The following is a 20478-nucleotide window of genomic DNA, read 5'->3' as shown; positions in this document are numbered from 1 at the left end:
ATTTGAAAGCTGCTCCAAAAAATCGTGTATCTATTCTCTTCACGAAATAGTCAATGTACATATGTGTGTGGGGGTGTGTGCATTCGTGTACATATAAGTCCTTGTCCAAACAAAGCATCTGTTTATATACTATGCAGAGCGGTGTTAATCTCCATGTTTCCGTACCCTCTCAGTTCTGTCTGCAATAATTCAGCTCACTAGGTTGCCTTTACAAACAAAGTAGAAGTCCTCCTTTCATCCTCTGAGTATAAAGATAATCACCATTAAAAACAGATATGACTTGGAACACTTGGGTTCCAAGTTTGGGTGGCTCAGCGGTTGAGCCTCTGCCTTCCACTCAGGTAGTGATCCTGGGGTCTGGGAATCGAGTCCTGCATCGGGCTCCCCACAGCCATCCTGCTTCTCCCTCTGCCTTTGTCTCTCCCTCTCTGTGTCTCTCATGAACAAATAAATAAAATCTTTAAAAATAGAGATGACTTCTTGCTTCCCATATTTGACCTTACTTCGTTAACCAGCCTGCAAGGAGAGTTTTATTGTTCCCATTCTACAGATGACTAAACTAAGTCCCAGAGAAGTTAATCAATTTGTCCAAGTTTACAAGGCTAGTAAGTGAAGAGGAAGTGTGATTCAAAGCTTGCTCTGCTTGACTCCTGAGTCCCAGAACTTCACCTCCGTGTTACATTTTCTTTGCCTCTGTTCTTCCCTCCATGGGTTTTTCAGAGGTTTCGCCTTGTCTAGATAAAGGAGGCCCTGGGGCAGCCGGGCCTGTTAGGAGGCGGGCAGAAGCAATCTTCATTGCTCAATGCCCAGGGAGCTCACCGACACACCACACTGAGGTTTGAGGTCAAATACCCAGCTGGGATTCTTCTGCCCAAACGTGGTCCCCAGATCTCCCCCGGGGACTCACCCACGCTCAGACTGCGTGCCCAGTTATTTCTCTATCTCTTACCCCCTTGGGTGGTGAGTAACAAACGGCCTCCCTACAGCGAAATGAGTAAGCTCCCGGCACCGGGTTTGGGAGTCGACTGGAGCCTCCTGTCTTTGCCTCACGAGAGGCCTCTAGCGGTAGCACTGCAAACTGCAGGTTTACGATTTCACTTGTGTCACCTGCTGAAGTCAGGGGATGGGTCACCCACCAAGGGGCAGAGGAGAGGAGCCTCGTGACAGTGGGGAGAGCTGGCCCCGTTGTGCTTCTCGATATGCATGCTGATTGTGTGGCACTTCTCTGTGTATGTTTCACAGGTGTGCTGGAGTCCGTTTCTGAGAGCCGAGCGTCACATTTTTCAGAATTTTGTGAGTTGTCCATTAGTCACAACCATCGTCAAAAATTAAATTACAGGGCAGCCTGGGTGGCTCAGAGGTTTAGCGCCGTCTTCGGCCCAGGGCCTGATCTTGGATATCGAGTCCCACGTCAGGCTCCCTGCATGGAGCCTGCTTCTCCCTCTGCACCCCCCCCCCCACCTCTCTCATGAATAAATAAAATCTTTTTTAAAATTACATAAACCTCCAGTTAAATATGTTTAAAACAAATGTAGTAAATACTCAAAATGCATCACTTCCTATTTTACTGTCCTCTCTGTTCTGGAGATGATTCGCCTCCATGGATGGTATCTGCATGGTGGGAGTACTCTAGAATGATCGCGACTATGCATCGCCTTCCGGCTGCAAGCTGGGCAACATCACATCAGCAACTTGAAACCAGCAGGAGCAGGAGAATTTACACCACAGAAGTCAGCAGATGCTGCAAAACGGGGCTTGATTTATTGTTTCGTTGACTGCCTAGATCTAAGAAAGTGCAGAAAACACTACAGATTAAATTTCAAAGTGCTTTATGGGGCACCTGGGTGGCTCAGTTGGTTAAGCGACAGACTCTTGATCTCAGCTCAGGTCTTGATCTCAGGATCATAAATTCAAACCTTATGTTGGGCTCCACATTGAGCATGGAGCCTACTTTAAATAAATAGATAAAACTGTTTTGTGCCTGGGAATGCCATAAAAGAAGTGGGGAAATATTCTTCTGGTCTTGGAAACCTCTTTTCCGGTTTAGCAAAGATGTTCATGTCACTGAAGAACAGTGAAGTTCCAGAATATGTCTTTGCTGTGTTACTTTTCACTTCCTTGTTGTTAATGTAAATAAAAATATCAACCAATGTGCACTTCAGAACTACATTTGGAAAGGCGATTTTTGAAAATATACCAGGTCATGCAGCTGATTATACTTCCATGAAAGGTTAAAAGCAAGCAGAGAAGCAGACCTATGGATTTGTGCTCTTCTGGTCAAAGTGTGGTGGGTCTCATACATAGTAGTTGTGTGTCAAATAAAATATAAGCACATTGTAAAAGAACACTTAATTTCCCCCCAAACCCAAACCTAGCAATGGGCTCACCCACCTTTTAAGTCCTTGAAAACCACAGTGAAGAGGCACCTGTCAGGTCCTCTTCTGAGCATCAGCTTCTCTCAGAGCTCACTGGGAAGTAAGTAGTTCTTGGCCAGGACAGTTCTTAGAGTTAACTTTTCACATCCCCTGGCTGACCAGAGGTTTGGTTTTAAGTCTTTGAGTTACCGTGAGAAAGGATGAAGAATGCTGGCCTGGAGGGGAGTCCAAGACCCCTTTGTGCACCAGCCCTCCTAGTGAAAAGGTTTAGAAGTTCCAGCTTTGGCCACATCATTTTGCTTTTGTTTTTTCTCATTCGGGGCTTTGAATTGTTCCTCTGATCTCCGTTGAGGCTGTGTGGTAGTAAGAGATCTAAAGCTGCTTCCTGCTGTGCATGTGCGTAAGAGTGTATATGCATGTGAGTATGTATATGCGTGTGTGTGCACGTGTGTGTGTGTGTGGTATATGTACAGATGTGTGTGTATGCATGTGGGCAATATGTGTGTGAATGGCTGTGTAAATGCATGTGTGTATGCATGAGTGTGCGTGTGTGTGCATGAGTGTGGTTTAGAAGAATTTGTTTCTAGATAGATCTCTGATACAAGTCCTTTGCCCCTGGAGTCATCCTTCCTCATCATGAAGATCCTGACTACAAACCTACTTGCAGCAGGAGGCAGTAGAGTGAAGCGGGCAAAAGTGTGGTTTGCCACTGGCTTCAACCAGTCCTTCCCATGCCCTCGTGATTACACACCTCTCTGAGCCAGAAGGTTTCCAACACGCACCCTCAAGTATATGTCAAATTATTGATAAATTACATACATAACTCCCATTCTAAATTATAGATATATATGTAATAAAATATAATAAAACTGAAATTAAAAATACAGGAAATGGTGGCATTAATTTACAAAATGCTTTATTGGGGATCCCTGGGTGGCTCAGCAGTTCAGCGCCTGCTTTTGGCCCAGGGTGTGATCCTGGAGTCCTGGGATCGAGTCCCATATCGGGCTCCCTGCGTGGAGCCTGCTTCTCCCTCTGCCTATCTCTACCTCTCTCTCTGTGTTTTTCATGAATAAATAGATAAAATCTTTTTAAAAAAATGCTTTGTTAAAAAAACACTTTGTAGGGGGACCTGAGTGGCTCAGTGGGTAGAAAGCCTGCCTTTGGCTTAGGTCATGATCCCAGGGTCCTGGGATCAAGTCTTGGATCATGTTCCCTGCTCCACAGGGAGCCTGCTTCTTCTCCCTCTCCCTCTGCCCGCCACTCCCCCTACTTGTGCTCTCTCACTCTCTGCCAAATAAATAAATAAAATCTTTGAAAAAAAAAAAACAGTTTGTTGAGGTGTGATCAACCATGAGCTGCACATATGAAAAGTGCACAATTTAATACATTTTGACATATGTGAACGCCCATAAAACCCTCACGCAATCAAGAGAGCAAACATACCCATTATACACAAAAGCTTCCTGGTATCCCTTTCTAATTGTTTCTCCCTACACTTCCTGCCCACCCCTCCCCAGCAACCACCGATCTGCTTTCTGTCACCATAGATTAGTTTGCATTTTGTAGAGTTTTATATAAATGGCATCAGACAGGATGTACTTTTCGCGGGGAAGGAGAGTCTGGCGTCTTTCACTCCACGTAATTATTTTGATATGATACCCATACATAGATAGTCGTGGGTGAAAAGCATTAGGGATGAAATACAGTTTTTAAATTTTATTTATTTATATATTTATTGAGAGGGAGAGGGGAGGGGGAGGAGCAGAGAGACAGACAGACAGACAATCTTAAGCAGACTCCATGGCCAGCTGGGAGCCTGACGAGGGGCTTGGTTTCACGACTGTGAGATCATGACCTGAGCCAAAATCAAGAGTCAGATGCTCAACAGACTGAGCCACCCAGGCGCCTTGAAATACACTTTTAAAATCAGATTTTGTGTATTTAATGGTATAAAATACATTTTGCTCTCAGATTACAGAGATTTGATCTTAGGTTCTGGATGCTGGATTTATTTCCTTCTGCATTGAACTAATAAACAGTTTTTGTAACTCAATTTTTATTTTTTTTATTTTTTGTAACTCAATTTTTAAATTGGGAATACATTCGCCTGGTTTAAAATCTAACCAGATGCAAAACTATAAAGTGAAAAGTCCCCCTTCACCTACTGTGACCCATCCACCTAAGTTGCACTCTGCCCTCCAGTCTTTATAGGTTTCTTAGGTATCTTCAAGGTTTAGTTATGTAAATATGAGTACATAGGTACATATATATATTTTTTTGTTTTCCTCAACTTATTATGGAAAAGATAGCATATTTGTTCACAATGATACACACTGTACTGCACTTTGCTTTTCTCATTTGATATATCTTGGAGATCTCTCCATATCAGTTTGTAGTAATGTTCTTTTTCTTTTTGTTTACAGCATCATTGTATTTCAAGTTTTGGACTTTGTTTAACCTAATGGATACTTGAGTGGTTTCCTTTTTTTTTTTTTTTCTGGAAAAAAAACACTGCATCAAATAGCTTTGTGTCTACGTCATTTCACAAGTGTGCAAGTGTATCTGTAAGGTGAATTCTTAGAAGTTGAATTGGAGAATCAGGGTATACACATTTATAATTTTGATAGTGCCCGTGTGACCTCTACAGGGGTTATGCCAATTAACACACCGTCTTACAAGAGATGAATATACCTATATCCCTATAGTCTCAACAGTGTTTATCCAACTTTTGGATATTTTCCAATTTCAAAAATGAAAAATGATATCAGAGTGTAGTTTTAAGTTGCTTGTGTCTTCATAAGACTACAGTTAGATTGGATGTTTAGTTTTTAAATGTCTTGCTAATTGTGATGGTTTCATAACCTCATTGTCTAGTATCTCAAGGCATGAAACGTGCCAGCTGCCTGGCTTATGTAGTTTTCTTGAACTTTCTATGAGAATGGAGAAGTTGATGTGTTTCAATTTTGACCCACTGCTTACATCAAACGTGTGTTTTCTTAACTTACTTGAATCCAATTATATACCCAGAAAAGAGGAAAATTAATAGTTTAAATTGTGTTGTCACTAGATGAGGAAGATTATCCATCAAAAGGTGTACAGTACTTTTTCCTCCACTATCTCATTATCTGACAAACATTATTCAGTTAGATGTATGGGTTAACTACAAGTTCATAGACACAAAACCAATACTGTGTTTCATGGTAATGAGTAACTTTCCCTGCAGTTGCTTTTTGAATTACATGTTGACTTAGGAACTCAATTTCCTGTCTAAGAGCTGTCTATTGTCCTGGATAAGAGTGCTAAATCCTTTGCCTCATGCTTTCCAGTGTGAAGGGGGAATTGCTAGTTTATTTGCATGAGGCCAGCTGGCCATGTATATCTGCTGTGGCCTCCTCTAGTTTAGGGAGAGCAGAGGTAGGCATGGAAAACACTTTGGGGATGCATGTCTCACCTGCAGTTCTTCTTTTGGAAAAGCCTTCACAATCCCTGCAAAAGGTGAGGGATTTGGCTCAGGTCATGATCCCAGGGTCCCTGGGATCACATTTGATTCAAAGTGACCATGACTCCTTGGCCTCAGAGTAGACTAGGCAGGGATATCTGACCCCAGCTAAACCAAGTAGATCTATTCCCCTTAAAATCTGAATTAATGGAAGGAGAATTTAGGAAGCATCGGAACTGTGAGATACCATGGGATTGGGGCCAGAGCTCATGCTTTGGAACCCAAAGTCAAGGACAGTTCTAAATTATCCTTCTGGGGATGCCTGGGTGGCTCAACAATTGAGGGTCTGCCTTGGGCTCAGGTCATAAACTTGGGGTCCTGGGATTGAGTCCTTGGGCTCCCCGCAGGGATCCTGCTTTACCCTCTGTCCCATGTCTCTGCCTCTCTTTCTGTGTCTCTCATGAACAAATAAATAAAATGTTTTTTAAAAAATAAATTATCTTTTTTTCTAAAACCTCCCAGTGCTTGAGTTCCAAAGTATGGGCTTGGAAACTGATCTGCCCCTAGAGGGAGTCGGGTGGCTGGGGAACCGCCTACTCCATGTTTCCATGAGATTCCTCTGATCCTGGCACTAATACACCTTTTCTTTAATTATTTAATGTCATTCAACAAATCCAGAGCATTTGGGTTATAAATATATGGGATGCTTATACATTGGTGATGGAAATGTAAAATCGTATACAACTGTGTAAGCAACACAGTCTATGGAACCCAGTTTGTCTCTATCTCCTTGGGTTAAATATTCACATATTCTGTGACAGAGTGATTTTAGTCCTTCTTCACCAAGAAAAATGCCTTCCACCCAAGAAAAACTCCTGAATATGGACAGGCATGTTCATACCAGCATTGTTCACAAGAACCGAAATCTGGATGCTCAGCAGTGGGGCAGTGGAATGAATCAATTGTGCTGTAGTCACACGATAAATAATGGTCAAGCCAAAACTATGAATGACAAGGACCTGGCACGATCCAGCTGCACATCAGTGGCATAATGTGGAGTGAAAAAGCACGCAGCTGGGACCATGTTTGTTGAGTTCAGGGCTCCGACCCCCTCACCCAGCACATGCCAGCACAGTAACTATTTCTCACATGAATGAGCACAAGGAACAGAGCATGCGTTGGGAACTGTTGATTAAACTGACCAGAGAGTGGAGACACAGTGGCTTCTTCTCCCCCATCCTGTCACTTTTCCCACCCATTTTGTCCTTTCTTTCTGCTCCCCATCCCTACTTGTTTGTTGTTGTTGTTGTTGTTTGTTTGTTTTCAGCAGATGACCCAGTCCTAGTTTTTAGATTTACTCTCATTTTTCACCGACTCTGGACCCTTTGACTCAGCCTCTGATTTGAATGGCCTGAAGTTGTGCCCCTGGCATCTGGCATTTTTAAAAATGCCAGGTGATTCTAATGTGCAACCAGGGTTGCACATTTCCTTTGCTGGTTGGTTCTGCTTGTTTGTTTTTATATGAGTATGTGACATAACCTCAGCAAATGTGAACTAAGGGGAAGTCTGCTGCGAAAGCCTTCTGAGAGAGATTCCCTTCTCTTCGGAGGCACCCTTATATCTATATCTATATCTATATCTATATCTATAATCTATATATCTATATCCATATCTATATCTATCTATATATTTAATCTATATCTATCAATGGAATCACACAACATGTTGTCTTTTTTTTTTAAAGATTGTATTTATTTATTCATGAGAGACACAAGAAGAGAGGCAGAGACAAAGGCAGACAAAGGCAGAGACAAAGGCAGAGGAGCGGCAGTCTCCCCGTGGGGAGCCCAATGAGGGACTCGATCCCAGGCCCCAGGATGACCTGAGCCAAAGTAAGATGCTCAATCACTGAGCCACTCAGGTGCCCCGCATGTAGCCTTTTGTGTTTGGCCTCTTGCACTTAGCATATTTCCGAGGTCCATCCATGTCCTACATGTACTGATACTTCCTTTATTTTTATTGCTGAGTACTATATTCCATGTGTGGATACACCATGTTTTATTTCTCTGTTCATTAGCTGTTTCTCCCTTTAGGTTTTGTGTGAACATAGATCTTCACCTCTCTTCCATATACCCAGGAGAGGCATTGCTGGGTGGGCTAGATCATTCTTGCACTGTCCTGTGATAACTCCTGATGGCAAGCTCTCCAGATCTGTACTACACTAGGCCCTTGTCCAAACTTGATTTAGTTTTCTCCCCCAGTAAACCAGTCTGGCTTTACTTCTGAGATTCCCTCCTCATATGGAGGAACTTGCCCTAATGGTCTAAGAGAATGATGGCTTGGCACTGACGGGTTAAACCAGTTGTTCCCTTTGCTCTCCATGGGCTTCGAGATACTCTAGACTATATGGCGCACTGGGTTCTGGTGTATGCTAGTCATCTTGCCAAATTCTACTTTTCCCGAAGAACTCTGAAGAGAAAGCATATTGTTCTTTTAGTGAACACAGATTTGTAGAGAATGCAGAAGTCATAGTTTAGAGCAGATCCAGTCTGCTGCCTGTGACTCTACGGCCCACAAGCCAAGAATAGTTTTCACATTTTTAGATGATTGGGAAAAAAAAGAATAATACTTTGTGACCGACGGAAATTATATGAGTTTCAAATTTTAGTGTCCATAAGTAAAGTTTTATAGGAACACAGCCAGGTTTATTTAAGTATGGTCTATGGCTGCTTTTGCACTACAACAGCAGACTTGTGGGGGTGCCTGGTTGGCTCAGTCCTCTGAGCATCCGACTCTTGGTTTGGGCTCAGGTCATGATTTCGGGGTTGTGGGATGGAGCCCTGTGCTCAGAGGGGAGTCTGCTTCTCTCTGGCTGCCCTTCCCACCACTCTCTCTCTCTCAAATAAATAAATCTGTAAAAAACCTCCTGTTTTAATTTGGACTTGAAAACTTTGTGATGTTGAAGCACCTTTGTAGACTTCTTTACCATTTTTATTTTGTATCTTATCAGGTTTTTTTTTTCCTAGTGAATAAAAGGTGGGTTTTTTTGTTTTCCTTTTTTTTTTGTTTTTTGTTTTTTGTTTTTGTTTTTTTTTTTACTTTTTAAGGAGATCGTTGTATCCTAAGGGATTTTTTTTGTAAAGATTTCATTTATTTGATAGAGACAGAAGAGACAGAGACAGAAACAGAACATGAGTGGGGGGCAGAGGGAGACCGAAGAAGCAGACACCCTGCTGAACAGGCAGCTTGAAGTGGAGCTCAATGCGGGGCTTGATCCCAGAACCCTAAGATATGACCTGAGCCAAAGGCAGTTGTTTAACTGACTGAGCCACTCAGGTACCTCAAGGAAATTATCTTTTGGCCTTCTCTCTGGCGGTTAGTGCTGAGAGTATGGAGTGTGTGCTCTGGGATTGGAACACACATCTGTTATTTTAAAAAAATATATACGCAAAAAAAAATCTAAAAAAATCACTATTTTTTAAAGATTTATTTATTCATGAGAGACAGAGAGAGAGGCAGAGACACAGGCAGAAGGAGAAGCAGGCTCCTCATAGGGAGCCCAGGACCCTGGGATCACACCCCCAGCTGAAGGCAGATGCTCAACCGCTGAGCCACCCAGGTGTCCCTAAAACAATCTTTTAAAGGAAATTATCTTTTATCTTTGATATAGACTGTGAAGGTTTTCCCCAGTTTGTCTTTCTGACCATATAGAAGTTTTAACTTCACGTCGTAAATTAGCCAATCTTTTCTCTATGGTTTCTGTGCTTTATTTCACGCTTAAAAAGACCTCCAGTTCAAGATTATGACAAAATCTATTTGAGATTTCTTTGAGTTTTGTACAATTACATTTTGCATTTAAACCTTTGTTCTCAACAAAATAAATAAATAAATAAATAAATAAATAAATAAATAAACCTTTGTTCTCTCTGGAGTCAATTTTGGTGTAAGGAGGTAGGGGTACAGCCTTATTTTCCCCCCAAAAGACAGATGTCCCAAATGACATTTATCAAGTAATCCACATTTCCCCCACTGATTTGAAATACCACTTATATCAAGTGCAAAATTCATGTATGTATTTGGGTCTATTCCTGACTTTCCTGTCTGTTTCATATCTGTCTACTCCTGCACTGTTACCACAGGGGTTATTGTACTTTTATAGTCTATTTAAAAATCTGTTAGTTAGCTTACTCCCCTTACTTTTACTTTCCAGAGCTTTCCTGGATATTCTTGTTTTGTTTTGAACGGCTTTATTGAGATATAACTCACATAATGTACAAGTTACCTTTTTTTTTAAGGTTATTTATTTATTTATTTATTTATTATTTATGATAGAGAGATAGAGAGAGAGAGAGAGAGAGAGAGAGGCAGAGACACAAGGCAGAGGGAGAAGCAGGCTCCATGCCAGGAGCCTGACCCGGAACTCAATCCCAGGACTCCAGGATCGCGCCCCCGGCCAAAGGCAGGCGCTAAACCGCTGAGCCACCCAGGGATCCCCACAAGTTACCTTTTAAAGTATCCAGTGCGATGGGCTCAGTATACTCACAGTGCAACCATCATCACAGCCAATTTTCAAACATTTTCATCACATCAAAAAATAAACCTCATACCCTTTAGCTTAATTCCCTTATACCCTGGTTCCTCTGGCCCTAAGCAATTTACTTTATACTAATTTACTTTTCATCTCTTTAGATTTTCCTATTCTTAATGTTTCATAGTAAAAGAGATTGTAGAATATGTGGTCTTTTATAACTGGTTTGTTTTACTTAGTGTAGTGGCTTCAAGGGTCATCCGTGCTGTGGCATGCATAAGTACTTTATTCGTTTCTATGGCTGAATAATACGCCATTTCATGGACAGACCACATTTTGTTTATCCAGTCATCAGTGGACATTTGGGTTGTTTCCATCTGGGAGCTACTGCGAATAATGCCGCTATGAACATTCATGTTCAAGTGTTTGTGTGCCTGTATGTTTTCAATTCTTTAGGGTATGTCTAGGAGTGGGATTGCTCATATGGTAATTCTGTTTAACTTACTGAGAAAACTCCAAACTGTTTCCCACAGCAGCTGCACCTTTTACATTTCTACCAGCAATGCACGAGAATTCCAATTTTTCCACATCCCGGCCAAGACTTGTTATCTGTTATTTGTGGGCTTTTTTTTTGTTTTGCTTTGGGTTCTTTTTAGGGGGGAGGGTTGTTTTTGTTTTAATTTTAGCCAGTCTAGTGAGTGTGAAATGATTATATCATTGTAGTTTTATTTGTATTTCCCTGATGACTAATGATGTTGAGCAATTTTTTTATGTGGTTATTGGCCGTTTGTATATCTTCGTAGGAGAAATGTGTATTCAAGTTCTTTTGCTCACTTAAAAATTGGCTGTCTTTTTGTTATTGAGTTGTAAGAGTTCCATATTTTCTTGACTACTCTTTTTTCAAAGATTTTTAAAAATTATTTATTTTTAAATTTTTATTCATTTATTTATTTCAGAGAGAGAGAGAGAGAGAGAGAGGGCACACAAGCATGGGCAGGGGGAGGGGCAAAAGGAGAAGTAGACTCCCTGCTGAGCACAGGCCTGGGGCTCCATCTCAGGGTTCTAGGATCATGACCTGAGCTGAAGGCAGCCACCTACCTACCCACCTGAGCCACGAAGGAGCCCCATTTAAAAAATTTTTAAGTATCTCTACACCCAAAGTGGGGCTCAAACTCACCCCCAAGATCAAGAGTCACAAAGTTCACCAACTGAGCCCGCCAGGTGCCCCCTGACTCCTCTTACAGCTGCGCTTTTCTATTTGAACTTCAGTATACTGTCTCATCAAAAATGGCCAGCAGCATTTATGTGGCTTAGCAGCAAAAACAAAACCAACCAAACAAAAACAGATGTTCAGTCTGAATCCAGGCCAACAGGTTCTGCAGATGAAATTCTTGCCAAAGCCTCTCCCCTTTTAAATGACCCCAAATAATGTGGCCAGGTAATCTATCAAGTTGATTTAAACCCTACTTGTGTGCATAAAGCAGGAATAGATTTTAGCATCGTGTTTTCCTCTTGGCTTGTGATGCTGGTGTGTGGATGGGAGTTGTTAATTACTCTCTGGCCTAATTTACTTTGGCGCTGACTCAGATTAAGGTTGGAGTAGCTCTTTCCGAGATCAGCATCCCAAAAGGGCCTGAGGTGATTACTGCTCCATCCCAGGGAGTCCTGGCTCTCCCTGGGTTCAGAACCTAACTCACACTACACCCACAGCCTGACTCACAGCAGTGGACAGGAGTGGTCGCTGGGCTTCATTAGGGAGCCATGTGGTTTCCCACACACTTCAGTCCTTGGAGGCATCTGAAAGGGAATCAAGCTTTCCTTATGCCAGTTGTCTGGTCCTTGGGGTATCTGAAAGAGAAGTAAGCACTTCTTAGATCAATATTTTCAAGGCTGATCTGTTTCAAGCCTCTGCATGGAGGCTTCGGCTGGAGAGCGACCGTTTTTTCCAGTTTCTCTGTCTCCAGGGTGGCTATGAACTTGAACTCCTGTAATAAATGGCATATATATATATATATATATATCCCCGGCCCCCACTAGGACATTTGTGTAAATGTGTGATTATGATAGTGGAAGATGGAATAATGAGAGATTTAAAACTGGATACTTCTGTTACTTGTTCCTTTGCAACTGAGTTTCTTAACACTTTTTTCATTACAGCCTGCCCTTAAGGAGTGTTTTTACACTATTTTTCCTAATCATGATATTTTAATACTATGAAATTTTAATACCCCAGATATGCTATATGCTATTTATGCACTATATGTGTATCTGTGTTTTATACACAAAAAGAATATGAGTTGTGGCCCCTCTTGGGGAGATATGTCCCCCACTGGGGATACGTGCTTTTTTTTTTTTTATTTGTATTTTATTTATTTATTCATGAGAAACACAGAGAGAGAGAGAGGCAGAGACACATGCAGAGGGAGAAGCAGGCTCCATGCAGGGAGCCTGATGTGGGACTCGATCCCGGGACTCCAGGATCAGGCCCTGGACTGAAGGTGGTGCTAAGCCGCTGAGTCACCCGGGCTGCCTGGATACGTGCTTTTCAATAGTTCACAACAGGCTCCCCTGGCAGCCTCCACCACTTAAAAAAGCAGGCAGTCTAGCAGGTGGTTTGAGGAGTGTGAGTTAATCATGCACATTGTGTTTCACAGAAGTGGTTGGTGCATGGTGAGCGGGAAATGAGAGGCCCTGTTGTTGCCACTATCACCATATTAAGCTTGGTCACAGTGATGTTTGTAACCCCCTCTCAGACTGGGGGTTCCTGTGGTGCTTGAGGGCTGGCCTGAGGCTCAAGGCATTCCAACTTGAGCTTCTACCAGAGGTCCCACGGGGCACAGAAGGAAGGGAACTGAGCTGGGTGGAGACTGTGGCCAGGGGACAGGCCGCGATGCCGCATTTACACACGGCACGTGTTCCCCGGGTGTAGCTCCGTGTGCCAGGCAGGAACTGGTGGCGTCTGAACTTTTGATTTCTCGGAAGCTGGCAACTGGATTTCTCGTTAATCTCCTGCATTTTAGCACCGGCTCAATTGGCCATCAGCAATCAGGCTATGTGGAAGGAACAAAAGAGATGAAGGCAAGTCCTACAGACTTGTCCAGGGTTAACTGCGTAGCTGGGGGTTGCATCCACATCCTTCCAAATCCAGGGGCCCTTCGGGTCACCCCAGCTCCCCTGTACGGCTCACGACCCTCCCCGCCCCACCCTTCCTGGGGGGTCCTTCAATGCCTCTTCTGCTCCTGCAGCCTGAGGAAGGGGCCCCAGGCTGGGCCCCCGGGGGCTGGGGACAAGTGGGTCCATCCAGCTCCCCGCCCCGCCCCCCGGGGCCCCTGCGCGGGGGACGTGGATTGTGTCCCTGGGTGACAAGGTCGGCGGGCCCGGCCGTCCTGCCCGGGAGCCGCGAGCGGGGACGCGGCTGGGAGTCCCGAGGGTGAGATGGCGCGGCCGGGGGGCGGGCGGGCGGGCGGGCGACCTCGCGGCGGGCTCCGGCTCGGCTCGGCTCGGCTCGGCATGAAACGCCCCGTTGTCCGCGCCGCCCCTCTGACCCCGCCACGCTGGGCATTGTTCTCCGTCCGCCCGGGTCGCGGGTGGGAGGCGAGGCACGCAGGGGTTCCCGAGCCTGGCTCCGCGCCAGGCCTGCGGCCTTCGGCCCCGGGGCCAGCGGGCGGCCGCGCCCGGGCGCGGGGGGCGGGGGCGGGGCGGGGCGGGGCCGGGGCCGGGGCCGGGGCCGGGGCCGGGCGGCTCAGCAGGCGCAGCCATGGGCTCCCGCGGCTCCCACGCGGCGCGCATTCCCGACGCGGACAGCATCCGGCGGGAGACCGGCTGTGAGCGGCCGCGGGGCTCGGAGCCGGGGCGGGGGGCGTCGGGAGGGGCTCCCCGCGGGGCCGCGGAGGGGGGCGGGGGCACGGGGGGGCCTCCGGGCCTCGGGCCCCGCGGGAGCGCGTCGACACGCCCCCCGCAGCCCGGCCGCGCGGCCCGGGTCCCGGGGGGCTGGGGGGCGGGGGAGGTCCCGCCCGGGGGGTGGGGGAGGTCCCGGGGAGGGACCCCGGGGAAGCGGGTAGTGGGGAGCGCCCGCGGCCGTGTCACCCTCCGCCTCCCGGTCCCGCAGTCTCGCAGGCCAGTCTGCTCCGCCTCTACCACCGGTTTCGGGCACTGGACAGGAACAAGAAGGGCTACCTGAGGTGAGGGACCCGGCCCCAGGACCTGCCACCTGCCCCTCTGGACCCGGTCCCCTCCTTAACCCTCTGTCCCTCTGAACTTTGACTTGACAGCCGCATGGATCTGCAGCAGATCGGGGCGCTGGCCGTGAACCCCCTGGGAGATCGCATCATAGACAGCTTCTTCCCCGACGGGTGAGGTCCCGCTGGGGGTGTGGTGGGGGAGGGCTTGGGGGAGAGTTAAGGGGAGAGGCAGGCGGAGGGCCAAGGTCACCTCCACTCCATTGTCCCCAGGAATCTGCGAGTGGATTTCCCAGGCTTTGTCAGAGTCCTGGCTCACTTTCGACCTGTCGATGATGACGACTCGAGCATGCGAGACCCCAAGGAGCCTGAACCCCTCAACAGCCGAATGAACAAACTTCGCTGTGAGTTCGTGGGGACCCCTCCCCAAGCGATGCACCGCACCTCTTAGCGAGCCTGTAGATGACCTCCCCCAAGCCTCCAGGGTGACCTGCTGGAAAAGAACGAGGGAACACTCAGCTTTCCCTCCTCCTCCCCTCCCTCTCTATTCTCTTCCAGTTGCATTTCAGCTCTATGACCTGGATAGAGATGGAAAGATCTCCAGGCACGAGATGCTACAGGTTGGAAGGATGCAAGAACAAGAGATGTGATATCTGACAAATGGGTTGTTGAAGGGAAGGGTTGCGGGGGGATGGGGTGGGTGACTGGGCAATGGAGGTGCAGGTCACTGGGGTATTTTTTTTTAAGATTATTTATTTATTTATTTATTAGACACACACACACACAGACACAGGCAGAGGGAGAAGCAGGCTCCATGCAGGGAGCCTGATGTGGGGTTTGATCCAGGGTCTCCAGGATCACACCCTGGGCTGAAGGTGGCACCAAACTGCTAAGCCACCGGGGCTGCCCAGGTCACTGGGGTATTAAGTGGGAATCCAGCATTGGGTGGGGTTTAGTTGGGAAATGGATGGGGAACAGTTGGTTATGAGGTTGGAAATAGACTGGTGGTTCTTTTTTTTTTTTTAAGATTTTTATTTATTTATTCATGAGAGACACAGAGAGAGGGAGAGAAGCAGAGACACAGGCAGAGGGAGAAGCAGGCTCCATGCAAGGAGTCCGATATGGGATTTGATACTGGGACTCAGGATCATGCCCTGGGCCGCAGGCAGGCGCTAAACCACTGAGCAACCCAGGGATCCCTAGACCAGTGGTTCTTAACTGGAGGTGATTTTACCTCCTGAATGAGTTGGCAATATCTAGAGACATTTTTGGTTGCCACAACTGAGGGAGTGGAGTGGGCAGCACTGCTGGCATCTAGTAGGTAGAAGTCAAAAACGCTGCTAAACATCTTTCGATACACACGATAGCCCCCATTCTCCCACAACAAGGCCCCAAATGTCAACAGTATTGAGATTCAGAAACTCTGTGATAGATTTGATGAAGTGGGGGTGGTGGTGGTGGTGGAATTGGGAATAGTGGAAGGATGAGGAGGGGGATGGGGTGGAGAATGGAGGGAGGTTGAGTTGTAAGACTTAGGTTTGGGTAATGAGTTTGGGCATACTGTTGAGGTGAACGTGAGATAGAGAGACAGGTGGGGGTTTGAATGGAGAAGCAGTAGGGGAAATTATTGGGATATGGTGGGAAGTGAAAAAAAATGGTTGAGAGATAGATTACAAAAGGGGTAATAACATTTAGGATGATGTGGGCAAGGTTTGGGGGATGGGGCGAGTGTCTCCTCTTTATGGCTGTCCCCTGTATGCCTCCCAGGTCCTCCGGCTGATGGTTGGGGTGCAGGTGACAGAAGAGCAGTTGGAGAGCATCGCCGACCGCACGGTACAGGAAGCGGATGAAGATGGGGACGGGGCTGTGTCCTTCCTGGAGTTCACCAAGGTCAGAATGCCCTGAGGCCTGGGGAGTTGACTTCAGGAGTCCCTAGGACAGATGGACATGGGAAAGGAATTTGGGCAGAGGGATGGGGATCGCTAAGGAAAGGTGGGGCTTTGGGGATAGGAGAGGAGGTGGGAAGCCTAGAGGATTGAGCTCTTGACTACCACCCATCTGCCCCTGCCAGTCATTAGAGAAGATGGACATCGAGCAGAAAATGAGCATCCGGATCCTGAAGTGACCCTCTTTGTGCCGTTGGCTAGCTTACACAGACCAGCTCAGCGTGGAATTTATCTTCAGCCCCTACAGAGGCAGGGCCCCCAAAACTGTATTCATGTGTCTATGCTAAACTCTATTTAGGGCCAAGGAGAGAAAGCTGGAAGGGTGTGTACTAAATAAAGTGTAGCTTATTTGATCTCAGATTCATAAATCAGCCAGCAATCTTCTGGTTGCAAGCAACTGAAAACCCAATTTACAGTGACTTAAGTGAAAAGGGGATTTTTATGGGCTCATGTAATTAAAAAGTTTGAAAGTATCTTCAGAATATAGGAAAAGCCTGGAAGTGTCTTCAGGCACAGTTAAATTCAAAGGACTCAGTTATTAATTTCTCAATCGACTGTGTGTGTGTGTGTGTGTGTGTGTGTGTGTGTGTGTGTGTTGGGAGGAGGGCTCTTTCCTCATGGTGGATGGCCACCAGCAGCTCTCGGTTTATATCCTAGTAATCCAATGGGAAGGGATTACCTGGGCAGCCCAGGTGGCTCAGCGGTTTAGCGCTGCCTTCAGTCCAGGGTGTGATCCTGAAGACCCGGGATCGAGTCCCACGTCGGGCTCCCTGCATGGATCCTGCTTCTCCCTCTGCCTGTGTCTCTGTCTCTCGTGAATAAATAAAGATTTTTTAAAAAGGAAGGGAGTACCTTCTTTCAGTAATTCCAAGCGAAGAGCCTGAGTGGGTTCTTGTCCCTAGCTCCAGGAGGCCTCGTTGCTCTCATTGACCTGGCCTGTGTCATGTGCTAACTGTTAAAGCCAAGAAATAAAGCCTGAGGACTCACGGTGGGGTAAGGAGTAGCTGTTGACAGGAAAATGAAGTGTCATTATCAGAAGAAGGGGGAATGATGCCAGTCAGGCAAAACAAGAGATATCCATTACTGTGAAGTTGACCAACTGGAGGAATTCTTGAAGTCTGACTTTTTAAATGGGTTTTCACTGATCCTGTGGGTGCATGCCAGTGTGATGGGGATGGGCAGGTGGGGACAGAGATGATCTAAAACTAATAAATAAAAACATCTGTTCCTAAGGTAGGAAACTATTCAAAGATTTGGGAATAGTTCCATTTCTTTCACCATAAGATGCTCAAGCATTGATCTATCACAGAATAGAGGGTAAAAGACACATGAAGTTGTGAGATCCTAGGTCTATAGCAAAATGCTTTGGCTCTACCAATAGGAGATGCTGTGGTGCCCTGCCTGTATCTTCTCTCTGGGCTGTGCGGGAGTTGTCTGCTCTCAACACATGGGAGTCAACTGCACCGAGGGCTTCCATCTATGTTTTCAGTGATGTCACGTGGGTAGCTTGAATCAGCTGTGGTGGGAGTATTTACACCATGGACATTGGCAAATGCAATAGGCCAGGGCTGTTCTGCTTAGGAGAGCCCGTCATTAAACATTTAGCAGCACACCGCCTGCTCGGCATTCATCATCACTATATGTGTCAGTGGCTTCTATTTTAGCCCAGCTTTATTGTATTGTAATTGGTGTACAGAAAACTGCACAGAATTGATGTGTATAATTTGATGAGTTTGGACATAGGTATATACTCATGTTCCCGTCACCACAACCAAGGTAATAAACATTTATCATCTCCAAAAATGTCCTCGTATCACTTTGATATTTGTGTGTGTGTGTGTGTGTGTGTGTGATTAGAACACTTAACATGAGATCTACTGACGTAACGAATTTTTTTTAAAGACTATATTTATTTGAGAGAGTGAGAGTGTGTGCATGAGCGGGGGAGGGGGAGGTAGAGGAAGAAGCAGACTCTCTGTTGAGCAAGGAGCCCCATGCAGGACTTGATTCCAGGATTCCGAGATCATGACCCCAGCCGAAGGGAGACATTTAAGCAACTGGGCCACCCGGCACCCAACAAATTTTTGTTAAGATTTTATTTATTTATTTGAGAGAGAGAGCACAAGTGGGGAGGGGCAGAGGGCAAGGGAGAAACAAGACAGCCAACTCAGCAGGGAGACTGATTCAGGGCTCGATCCCAGGACTTCAAGATCATGACCTGAGCCGAAGGCAGACGCCTAACCGACTGAGCCACTCAGGCACCCCTGGCTTAACAAATGTTAAGTGTACAACATCAAATTGTTGACTATGGGCACAGTGCTGTGCAGATCTCTGCAACGTACTCATCTTGGATAACTGTGACTTTATCCCCGTTGAACAAGAGCTTCTCTTATGCTCTCTCCCTTCCCCTTGCTAAAGACCATTCTATTGTCTACTTCCATGGATTTGACTCTTTTAGGTGCATCACAGAAGAGTCACGCGGTACTCACACAGTATTTGTCTTTCTGTGACTGAAGTGTTTTGCTTAGCATAACGTCTCCCAGGCCCATTCACGGTGTAACAAATGGTAGAGTTTCCTTCTTCTTTTTTAAGACTAATATTCCAATATATGCATATACCACATTTTCTTTATTCATTCATCTAATGCCAATGGACATTTGGGTTGTGAATAATCCTGCAGTGAACACGGGAGCCCAGATATCTCTTTAAGATGGTGATTTCATTTCCTTCGGATAGATACCCAAAAGTGGGACTGCTAGATCAGATGGCAGCTCTGTTTTTTAAAATTTTTTAGGAACCCCAATGGCTTCTTTCTACAAGCACAGATGATATTCTATCCATGAGCTTTGCCTGGCATAGGCATGTACTTAGCTTATGTGAAGGACAAGTTGAAGTGTTGGGGAGTCAATGGCCATTGGGATGACAGATGGAGATTGCTAGACAAATACCCAGTTTATTGACCCCTCAGTTTGGACAAGTTAGAGGCATGTTTTCTTACCTCTTGAAATCTCCAGCAGGTCTGAGCAACCCCCATCCCACCCCGGTTATTCACAGCACGGGGCTGCTTATTAAAGCACCCTGCACTGCACCTCCCCACCCCCTTATCTCATCCCCACTCTCCTACCACTGCTTCCTGGATCACTTCACAGATAAGCAACTGGCTCTCTGATCTTCGGCTCAGGACATTTCTGAGGAAGCCTACCTGAAGATGTACCAGACGGTCCGGAACACACGTTCACACTGCAGTTGTGGGCACTCAGAGGGGACCCTTTGAGGAAGGACTGTGTCAGATAATTTCATGGCTCCAGGCATTTGGAAGTCATGTAGAGACTACACCCTTTTGGGGGCTCTCAGAGTGTGGAATTGCCTGGGGTGGCAGATCAACCCCATTTCAACCTGATGCTTTGATATGATTCTGACAGATGAGTCTCAAAGTTGAAGGGAAGGGGGGTGGCAAAGAGAATATTTGACTCCATTGGGAGTTTTGCGATTTTTGTTAGAAGATGGCCACGTAAACAAAGACTTTCCTATTGAGGGATGTCTGTTTAGTCTTTGGCCCCGGATTAAAGATGAGAAGCAGAGGAAGGGGGGTATAAACCTCACTGAGTGGCAATTTTTTTCCAGGCACTGTGGGAGAAGATTTGTATGCAATTGACCCTTGAATGACACAGGGGTTCAGCGTATTGACCTTTACACAGTCGAATATCCACATGTAACTTTTTTTTTTTAAGATTCTATTTATTTATTCATGAGAGACACAAAGGGAGAGGCAGAGACACAGGCAGAGGGAGAAGCAGGCTCCATGCAGGGAGCCCAATGTGCGACTTTATCCCAGGACCCCAGGATCACGCCCTGAGCCAAAGGCAGACGCTCAACTACTGAGCCACCCAGGTGTTCCTCCACATGTAACTTTTGACACCTCCTCCCAAACTTAACTCATAGCCTCCTCCTGTTGACCAGAAGCCTAACTGATAACCTAAACAGTCAGATCATGCATATTTGTATGTTA

At 46.0% G+C, this 20478-nt stretch overlaps 1 protein-coding gene across 3 annotated transcripts; it reads left to right on the top strand.

Moving 5' to 3' along the window:
- The first annotated feature begins 13351 nt into the window (after window positions 1-13351).
- On the top strand, window positions 13352-18272 carry CHP2 (calcineurin like EF-hand protein 2). Of its 3 annotated transcripts, none has more exons than XM_049111283.1 (7): window positions 13352-13423; window positions 14454-14526; window positions 14617-14697; window positions 14797-14927; window positions 15082-15143; window positions 16291-16413; window positions 17851-18272. In XM_049111283.1, exons 3-7 carry the CDS (start codon window positions 14621-14623, stop codon window positions 17959-17961), a joined length of 504 nt encoding a protein of 167 aa, XP_048967240.1. In that variant the 5' UTR covers window positions 13352-13423; window positions 14454-14526; window positions 14617-14620; the 3' UTR covers window positions 17962-18272. The 3 variants fall into 3 exon arrangements, with proteins under 3 accessions (XP_048967240.1, XP_048967239.1, XP_025271949.1); XM_049111282.1 differs by lacking the exon at window positions 13352-13423 and adding an exon at window positions 14063-14169; XM_025416164.3 differs by lacking the exons at window positions 13352-13423; window positions 17851-18272 and adding exons at window positions 14082-14169; window positions 16595-17296.
- Window positions 18273-20478: the final 2206 nt, after the last annotated feature.

The sequence above is a fragment of the Canis lupus genome, chromosome 6 (assembly GCF_003254725.2).
Source record: "Canis lupus dingo isolate Sandy chromosome 6, ASM325472v2, whole genome shotgun sequence".
Classification (NCBI taxonomy): domain Eukaryota; kingdom Metazoa; phylum Chordata; class Mammalia; order Carnivora; family Canidae; genus Canis; species Canis lupus.
The sequence above is the reverse complement of the archived record's forward strand: the minus strand, read 5'-3'. Positions and strand labels throughout refer to the sequence as shown.